At 40.1% G+C, this 10,371-nt stretch overlaps 1 protein-coding gene across 1 annotated transcript in view; it reads left to right on the forward strand.

The window, feature by feature from the left end:
• Positions 1 to 7,476, forward strand: part of DNTT (DNA nucleotidylexotransferase) — a 153,149-nt gene extending 145,673 nt beyond the window's left edge. The window contains exon 11 of the mRNA XM_077822708.1: positions 7,390 to 7,476. Coding sequence (XP_077678834.1) covers positions 7,390 to 7,476 — 87 coding nt within the window. The remainder of the gene's footprint in view (positions 1 to 7,389) is intronic.
• The last annotated feature ends 2,895 nt before the right edge of the window (positions 7,477 to 10,371 follow it).

Here is a 10,371-nt window from a genome sequence, read left to right on the forward strand (position 1 = left end):
AGCTTAACCCAGAATTCCAATGGGTGGTGGACTCTGCGGGAACTGTGTGATAGCTACCCACAGTGCAACGCTCCAAAAGTCTGTGTTAGCCTCGGTACTGTGGATGCATTCCGCCTACGCAATACACTTAGTGCGTTAGTGTGGGGACAAACACAATTGACTGTATAAAATGGCTTTCTAAAAAATTGACTTCTATAAATTCGACCTAATTTCATAGTGTAGACATACCCTGAGTGAACACAGGTGATAGGTGAGGGTGTCTTTGCAATGACTACCACCTATTAGAAATAGAAGGCCAGGTAAAGAATCACCTCATGCCAGATATTCAAGGACAATGCTATATGTTTGTGCCTTAGACACTTGCATAAGTTACTTTTTAAGAGTGCAAGTTTTGTGAAAGGGTTTAACTAGGTTAGCATAACTGAAATTGTGGGGATTCTTATAAACTAGACCTATTGGACAGTATCTGCAGGCTGGTTCTAATTTGTATATTTTAGAAAGTCTTTTTTTATTTGTGTAAAAAAATATTTTCCACGTGGTGATTTTCACCAAACTCTGCTTTCTTTGGACCATCTTACCCTTCTACATGTATTGGATGAATTGCCCCTTACATGCTGAGGAACTAGTAGGTCTGTATATTTGTTGGTCTAGTCAAGAGACTGGACAAAAAATGGTTAATGTTACACACAAAAGTGCTCTGTAAAATAGGAGAAGAAAGTCTGAGCCACAGACCTGGAAAGAACCAGAATGCTTTATAACTCTTCATGTTGTTTAAATGACACACATAACCCTCTGCAAAAATTGCCTCTCACTTCCAAAAGCAGCATGCGCACTATGATTGATTTATTTAACTAATCCTATAATTCGTATTTAGATATTGATGTTTTTGTCTAGCTGGCTTCATAGAATTAAATGAGTTTAAACAAAGTAATGATAAAAATAGCATGACATCTGATTGAACTTTGGGAATCAGGAATTAGGAAATCATCAAATAGTGCTTCACAATTTATTAAAGATCTTATTGATCATTAATGTCAAAATGAAAAGTAAGAAGTAGCAATTCACACAAGAAAAGATTTGGAAGGCAGATGATCTGCATTAAGTGTAGTTAATGGTCATGTTTGCAACCACAATTTTAATATTTCTATCCATTGGAATAACAGAATTGATCAGATAGGATAAGAGGCAAGAGATATCAGCTCCTATATCCCATTGTTTTTTGAAAGTTTAGTTGATGGGGATGATTGGGAATGCAGCTTGGTTCTGTTGAACATTGGTAAGAAGCTGCAAAAAAGTCACAAGAAGACAGGCAGTTCATTATTTACTTCTTTTGAGCAAAAAGGAGTGAAAAAAAAAAAGACCCCGGTGTCGGGAAGAAACAAAACGGAAAAGAACAGGGTTCATTGCTGATTGTAATAATCAAATATGCATAATTGTATTAATTCAGTACAGATTCACAAAGAGGCAGCATAATAGGTTATGATTTACATTAATACCACTCAGAGCTAAAGTACTTGGCAGATACCAACTAGAGATTTATTTAGAGACATGGGTTGTAGCTACTAAGAACAGTTGTCAGCATTAATTCCTTGTATTAAAAAATTCCTGTCAAGCAAATGAGATGAGTAGTACTCACAGAAATAGCATGTTTATAAGTAGGGTGAGAGAAGAAAATTAAAAGTGAGATTCTATTGTGCAACAGAAATGGCAAGTAGTTTGAGGTCCAGAAGACATGAAGAGCTTCCATTAAAGAGCATCCATAACAGATGGCCACACATTTAAGAACACATCTCAGGTTTCTGCAATGATTCATGCATGTTTAAAAAAAAAATTGGATGATTTTAGCAGTTTGTTAAACTGTGAAAAATCTTTATTATACAACCAAAACACAGCGCACTCAGCATTTACGTAAAAATGAATATTTTATCATCTTAATCTACTGTGAGACAGTGCTGCAGAGATGCCATGATCCATTCATGGTTTCCTCTCTTCCATTATCCACAAGTGAGTGACAAAATCCTGCCTTTTAGAAATAACTCAATAAAGAGGAAAGGAGTCCTTGTGGCACCTTAGAGACTAACCAATTTATTTGAGCATGAGCCTAATTGGTTAGTCTCTAAGGTGCCACAAGGACTCCTTTTCTTTTTGCGAATACAGACTAACACGGCTGTTACTCTGAAACCTGTCAATAAAGAGGGTGAGAGGAGGCAAGTAGGCTTAGGAAAACGTGGGTCCTTCCAATTACCATGATGAGCAGAATAGCTAGTTGGTTACCCTCCCACACTGGGAGGTTAGGTGCCACTAGGTTTTTGATGTTATTCCCAGAAGTACTGCAGCAGCCTGGAAAGTTGTGCTGCCGCCCGGAAATGTGTTGCAGTTTTGGAAGGCTGCACACCTGATGATTTGTAATTCCATTGTAATATATCATATCATTTTCTGGAGAAGAAATATCTGGGATGCCATTATAGTATTGGGCAGAGATTTAAGGGACACTTATGGGTGCTCTCATTTTGCTGTCTTCTTAGATTTTGTCTTTTCTGGCATTTCTACATTTCCCCCTATATGGGAAAGAATATCTTTTTCTAATGAGGCTTTTTTTGTATCTCTCTCGCTTATTTCAGAACATGCTTTTTAAATTTAGTTTAAATCTTAATGGAACATAATGGGCTTGCATTTGAAAAGTAGCCTCTGTTGTGGCAGATACAATTTTTAACTTACAATTAAAAGTTGATGCATGATAATTGCAGCTCATTTATACTGTTGAAAATAGATTTCCAACTCTGTGACCTGTGGGCACCTTGCCAGTGTTTGGATGTTTTATATGCTTAAACTTCACATGCAAAAATTGAAGGTTGGATAAACCCCCCATTAAAAATCAGGACTCTGTGCTTATTATTATTATTAAAACAAAAATGAGTGTCAAGCTTATTCCATTAGGAGCAAAAGAAATCTCTGAACCAGTGGGCCAAATCCTTTCCTTGAGTTTTAACATGACTTGCTTGCAATGGAAATCTCCTTAGACATACAGACATAGTTATGTTAAGGAGGAAACAATTCTATATACCTTGTGAAGTTTTGTTACCATTATGTACAAATGATGAATCATCAATATACATAGTACCAGATCTAAACTGGGAAAAGTATTACTGAAATCAATGGATCTACACCTGTTTACACCAGGGCCAGATGTAAAGCCAGTGGAAAGACTGCCAGTGTCTTCAATGGGCTTTGGATCAGGCCCATAGTGTAGTGCAATTGGTACACAAGCATTCCCAGCAACAAAACGGTGGAATATGAATCCCAAATAACTGGATTGCATGACTTAACCAAGTAGCTCCCATGCCTAGTAGGAACCAGTGTAGGCAGGCTGCACCAGGGAAGTAGAGACAGACAAAGGGTATGTGTGTTTAAAGATATCTGGCTATAAAATTTTGTGCACAGTTTCTAAAAATCTTTATATTCAAAATTATATATAGTTAATACAGAATAAATACTTGCTATTTATTTAATAGAGAATAAATGCTAATTAATGTTAATTAAAATGTCTATATACTTGCACATTAAGATGAGTTTATGCTTCCAGTTCAGAAAAATGTTAAACACATGCTATAAGTGAGCTGTAGCTCACGAAAGCTTATGCTTAAATAAATGTTAGTCTCTAAGGTGCCACAAGTCCTCCTTTTCTTTATGCTATACACTATTACACAACATGGCAGTAATTTGCTGAGAGAGAAATGACTTAGGTTCCTTGACTGAGTTCAACTGCATATTGGGGGAACTTTACATAAATACCTGTAGGTTGATCAAATTAGTAGGTTGATAATTTTGAAACAGAGAAATAGGAACCACATATCTTTTCCCCTGTTGAGTTCACTGGCACGTTAAAGAATTATAGATTCATTCCAAAGTGTCTAACGTCTACCATTTGATTTAGCCCTAATAACCTTTCTAGAACCACTGAACTGGCTTTCATTCTATTCTGTAATCCTGCAAAATAGCTTTTAAGAAAGTTGGTAGTTTGACTGACCTGGCTGTTGAAGCTGATCAGTGTCAATGAAATATGGGCCCAAGCTGCAAGAATTGGATCCAGATCTTAATTTCAAACACCCCAACAATGAAAGTTGTCAAGGTTCCTCCCCCACTCTGAACTCTAGGGTACAGATGTGGGGACCTGCATGAAAACCTCCTAAGCTTACTTTTACCAGCTTAGGTTAAAACTTCCCCAAGGTACAAATTAATTTTATCCTTTGTCCTTGGAATATTCACTGCCACCACCAAACTCTAACTGGGTTTACTGGGAAACGTAGTTTGGACACGTCTTTCCCCCCAAAATCCTCCCAACCCTTGCACCCCACTTCCTGGGAAAGGTTTGGTAAAAATCCTCACCAATTTGCATAGGTGACCACAGACCCAAACCCTTGGATCTCAGAACAATGAAAAAGCATTCAGTTTTCTTACAAGAAGACTTTTAATAGAAATAGAAGTAAATAGAAGTAAAGGAATCACCTCTGTAAAATCAGGATGGTAGATACCTTACAGGGTAATTAGATTCAAAACATAGAGAACCCCTCTAGGCAAAACCTTAAGTTACAAAAAAGACACACAGACAGAAATAGTCATTCTATTCAGCACAGTTCTTTTCTCAGCCATTTAAAGAAATCATAATCTAATGCATACCTAGCTAGATTACTTACTAAAAGTTCTAAGACTCCATTCCTGTTCTATCCCCGGCAAAAGCAGCGTACCGACAGACACAGACCCTTTGTTTCTCTCCCTCCTCCCAGCTTTTGAAAGTATCTTGTCTCCTCATTGGTCATTTTGGTCAGGTGCCAGCGAGGTTACGTTTAGCTTCTTAACCCTTTACAGGTGAGAGGATTTTTCCTCTGGCCAGGAGGGATTTTAAAGGGGTTTACCCTTCCCTTTATACTTATGACAAAAGTGTTGCACTTAGACTTTGATTCAGTTGGCTCCATGGTGAAGGTAGGACCCAACTGAAATATGGAACTCATTCACATTTGGGTGCTCAATTCTCCACTGTGCCTGAGCAAAGCTTGGGCACCAGAAAGGATAGGGCTGACAGGGGCCCTATTGTAGCTCCCTGATTCTGTTTTACCTGGCCTTGGCATGACTGAAAGCTGCATGGGCCTAGCTTTAAATTGTGCTGCTGGTGGTAAACTTTTTATGAGCAAAGAATCCAGATGTGGAGAAACCTTGCTCTTCCACACTCCCTACCCTTCCCTCTCTTCCCCATATCTCGTCCTAATCTTCCCTCCCTACCCACCTGTGTTCCCCTTCCTCCCATTATGTTGGGCAGCACAGCTGCAGTGGAGGAGGCAATGGTGGTGGAGGAGCTGGTGCAGGTGCTGACATAGCTGCTGCCCCTAGCTTTCCATTGACAAGAGATATCCCACATGGGGAAATTCTCCTGCAGTTTTCTCCAGCCAGTTTAAGTTCATTTTGCCCTGCAAAGTGAACTTAGTGGACCAGAGACTCTGGCCCTGGATTCTTAATGGACCCAAAGTTTGAGGTTGTTCAAGGATTCTGGTTGAAGCACATCTGAACTGTACAGCACTCCCAGGTGATAGTGGTTACCCTCTGAACACCTGTCCTACTTCCAAACTCCTCCAAATGATGGGGTCCACATATTTTAATGCTCATCTGCACTGCAAGCGTTGTACCTTTAACTGATATTGCACCACAGTTATGAAAACAGCACACAACTACTAAAGGGAATATTTTCCATACCACCTAGCCATCAGATTTTCTGGTTTTGTTTCTTTAAAGAGTAAATGCTTGCTCCTGGTTTCTGTGCCAGCATATTACCATACAGTATGAAATACCCATATGTGAAAGCAAATGTGAACGTTACTATAACAAGTTTATTGGGGAAAAATTCTAACTGGAGCTGCCTAGTCCCACAAAATTTCCAGATCAGTTTCCCAGGAACATAGCATTTCTCTGTAGAAGTAATGGGAATTAGGAAAGCTCTGACATGCTGAGTTTTGCCCATAGTTAGTATAACTGTGTGGAATTGGGTTGAACACATCTGTCATAAATATAAAGGGAAGGGTAAACCCCTTGAAATCCCTCCTGGCCAGGGGAAAACTCCTCTCACCTGTAAAGGGTTAAGAAGCTAAAGGTAACCTTGCTGGCACCTGACCAAAATGACCAATGAGGAGACAAGATACTTTCGAAAGCTGGGAGGAGGGAGAGAAACAAAGGGTCTGTGTGTCTGTCTTTATGCTGTCTTTGCCGGGGATAGACCAGGAATGGAATCTTAGAACTTTTAGTAAGTAATCTAGCTAGGTATGCGTTAGATTATGATTTCTTTAAATGGCTGAGAAAAGAATTGTGCTGAATAGAATAACTATTTCTGTCTGTGTGTCTTTTTTGTAACTTAAGGTTTTGCCTAGAGGGGTTCTCTATGTTTTGAATCTAATTACCCTGTAAGGTATCTACCATCCTGATGTTACAGAGGTGATTTCTTTACTTCTATTTACTTCTATTTCTATTAAAAGTCTTCTTGTAAGAAAACTGAATGCTTTTTCATTGTTCTCAGATCCAAGGGTTTGGGTCTGTAGTCACCTATGCAAATTGGTGAAGCTTTTTATCCAACATTTCCCAGGAAAGGGGAAGTGCAGGTGTTGGGAGGATTGTTCATTGTTCTTAAGATCCAAGGGTCTGGGTCTGTAGTCACCTAGGCAAATTGGTGAGGCTTTTTACCAAACCTTGTCCAGGAAGTGGGGTGCAAGGTTTTGGGAAGTATTTTGGGGGGAAAGACATTTCCAAACAGCTCTTCCCCAGTAACCAGTATTTGTTTGGTGGTGGTAGCGGCCAGTCCAAGGACAAAGGGTGGAATATTTTGTACCTTGGGGAAGTTTTGACCTAAGCTGGTAAAGGTAAGCTTAGGAGGTTTTTCATGCAGGTCCCCACATCTGTACCCTAGAGTTCAGAGTGGGGGAGGAACCTTGACAACATCTTTTGAGAATAGTGCTATTTTCATGTATGTGACACTGATGAGCTTGTTAGGAAAGTCAACCCTGGAGGAAAACCTTAACTTTCATTTAAAAAATGAAGTCCTAATCCTTATGCAGTTAGCTTTGAAATGTAAATCAGTACAAAAAGATGTAAACTAGTCACTGGGTTTGAAAGCAACAAGCAGTTTGGCTCCACTTCTGCAGGATAAGGAATCATTCTGCTTACCATTTCCCACGTTCTGAGGTCATCACTGTGCAGATTGATGTGGTAATGGAAAAAAGAGTCGCTTATGGGTGGGAGTGAGCATGGAGAAGGCAAAAAATGACTAGCCTAAGTTTCAAAAAGCAAGCGCATTAATTTAAATAATCAAAAATGACCATATTAACCTTTTTCCCCCCCCTCCCTTTACAGAGGATATTTCTCAAAGCCAAAAGCGAAGAAGAAATATTTGCACATCTTGGCTTGGATTACCTTGAACCATGGGAAAGGAATGCGTAAAAAGATTTGCCAATGTACATTCATCAGTACACAGCTTTGGTATATCTTACAGTTTTTATTAGTGCTCATCACTGTAGTATCTTTGTGAATCTATGTATCTATGTTACAAGTGTAACGTGTCTTTATTTATAAAGAGAATTAGTGAAAAAAATATGTTAGAATTCATTATAGATGGTGATGTTTTATGTGTGCCTAGAAAGAATACCTATTTCAGCCCCAAAAGCTTCTGTTCCTGAGCTGTGCATGCAGTAGGCAGAGCTTCAGTGACCACAGTGTTACTCCAGTTTTATGCTGATGGATTGGCACTAAAATCACTGGAATAAAACTATAAAGTATTGCAGCAGTGACTCAGGGTATAAATATACACTTGGCCGAGCTCGTGGTGGACTTACAGTCAACTCAACTACACTTCACTGTTCGTGTGTCTGTGACACAATATCTTTTGAATGCCACATCCGCTCGATTCCAACAGTTCAGGCAATGTTCTAGGTACTAATGGCCAGAACCCTATTGATTTTTGGGGAAAATCAGAAAACCAAAAGGGTGGACACATGGAGCCTCTGCCATCTGAGTAGTACAACCACCACTTCAAGCACCTCTGCAATTATTTATAGATCAAGCAACAAGTTTAATAGCAGCAATTAGCACCTTCCATCTTCACACGTCAACATCTTCCAGCATGACAACACTCCATCTCATTTCAGCCCATCCTCCCAATAGAGTTTAACGTATTGACAGTCGAAATGACTTTTCTGCCAGACATGTCTGCATTCTCCCAGACAGGTCTGCTTTCTGCATTATCATGCTGATACATGAAGCAACTTCCATTGTGTTTTGTATCATGATGCTGACACTTAAACAGCAATGGGATTTTTCAATCCTAGAGCAAGAGAATAAAAGCTACAGTTGCTCATCTAAATACAATTCTTAATTCAGGGCAAAATTGATCAGATAATGTACTTTAGGATTGTGCCATTTCTATGTACTTCATACCACAGAGGAATTATTTAACATTCTGGTTTCTGCATAAAGAAGTGTTTGCAACTTATAATTCCTATTTTGCCTGCATATGCATTTCTCTCAGTTATGTCGCCTGGAGGAGAGTGTATGGCAAATGGAATTATAGCAGACATACCAACTCTTGTGATTTCGAAGTAAAATTAAGCCTGAGTCGTGATCTTGCGATAGAACTCTGAAATGTCAGGATTTTTACCCCAGCCACTCTGAAAAAAAAAATCCTGACATTTGAGAGTTCTATCCTGAGATCATGAGTCACACTTAACAATTCTACTGAGAAATCGCTGCCAGCCCCAGTGGCTGGGGCTCCTGCTATCAGGCAGCCCTGGAGCTGACAGGGCTGACAGCAAGAGGCCCTCCTTAAGGGGACACTAGGAGGCTGGGGCTCCCACTGTCAGCCACATGTGTGACCTGAGAGCATCTTAAAGGATCAGAATCCGGAAGGGATATAGACCTACATTTCACTGGCTTAAAAATCATAGATTTTTTTTAACCTCATGATTTTTGGGGATTTGAGTCATGATTTTTCATTGGTGAGGTTGGCAACACTGCAGCTCCCATAACATAGAAGAAAACATTGCATCAGTTTGGTTCCCTTTTTCTGAGACTTTTTATCATTTGGCACATGGAAAATGAATATATTTCTTGCAAAAAATGACAAGCTGAAATAACTGAGATTCACAGTGAATTCATGAGTTACAAAAATTACTATTATTTAATGAGGTTCTAATTCCTCAGTGAGGTTATCTGATTTCAGTTATACAGTCAGACTAGATAATCATGATGGTTCCTTCTGGCCTTCAGATATATGAAGAAGGCAATACCTGGTATTCACACTTGTATATGAGGAGCAGCTATCCTATTTACTGCCATAGTGTCCACCTTCTTGTAACACAGGACAATATAAATTAGGGAGTGATCTAGAACATTCACGGTTGTACTGTACATTAAATGGATGCAATGGCAGAAATTTGAGGCTTAGAAGAAGTAAGTTACAAAGGACCTCAGGCGGTGACTAGGCCCAGCTAGTAGGACAAGTTGGGGCGAAGTCAGAAGATGAAGTATGTCCTGTTAATAAAGGATGTACAAGGAAACAAGAACAAGCTGTATAACTATGAAGCAAGAAGAAAGTATAGGCCCACTGCTCTACTGGAAAGCACTGCAAAGAGATGGCAAGTAGAAAACTGAAATACTTTATAGTTACTCAGCTTCAGCATTCAACAAAAAAGTTATTAATGATAACAGGATGCTTATAGCAATAATAGAGGCCTATCCAACAAGGCGTTAAACTCCCTCAGATCCTATTGATTTCAATAGCACTTGAGAGTGCTCAGCATCATGCGTGGCGGGTATAAAAGGCCTATTATAATAGGCGGGTATAATAGGCAGGTATAAGGTGTTGCCTCCCCTAGCGCAGCCATCCCTACTGGCCAATACCGGGGCTGCTGTGCCCCCTGCTCTGACCCTTCCCTGAGGCTCCCACGGCATACTGCTGCCGCCTGGTGAGTCTTCCTCCTTGCCTCTCCTTTTCTCCACTCCACTCCATTCCCCTCCCGCTTCAGAGGTCTCTGCAGCTGCTGGCAGTGCTCCTCCTCACTCCCCATCCCTGCGGGGCAGAGAGAGTGAGAGTGAGTGTGTGTGTGTGTGTGTGAGCTGCATGCGGTTGAGTAATGAGGCGAGGGGAGAGGATCCTTCATCCCTGAGAAACTTTACACAAGTGAAAGAGTCTTCCAGACCAGAGACCTAGTAGCAGATCACTGAAACTGTCAAAGGGCCATTGAAGTGGTAATGAAGCCATTTAACAGGCATTTGCCAATGCCCAGGAAGCCTTTGGCCACATGCAGCTGGGTTTTATATTGTAGGAAAATGTGTTCTGGG

Source organism: Eretmochelys imbricata, chromosome 7 (genome assembly GCF_965152235.1).
Source record: "Eretmochelys imbricata isolate rEreImb1 chromosome 7, rEreImb1.hap1, whole genome shotgun sequence".
Lineage (NCBI taxonomy): Eukaryota > Metazoa > Chordata > Testudines > Cheloniidae > Eretmochelys > Eretmochelys imbricata.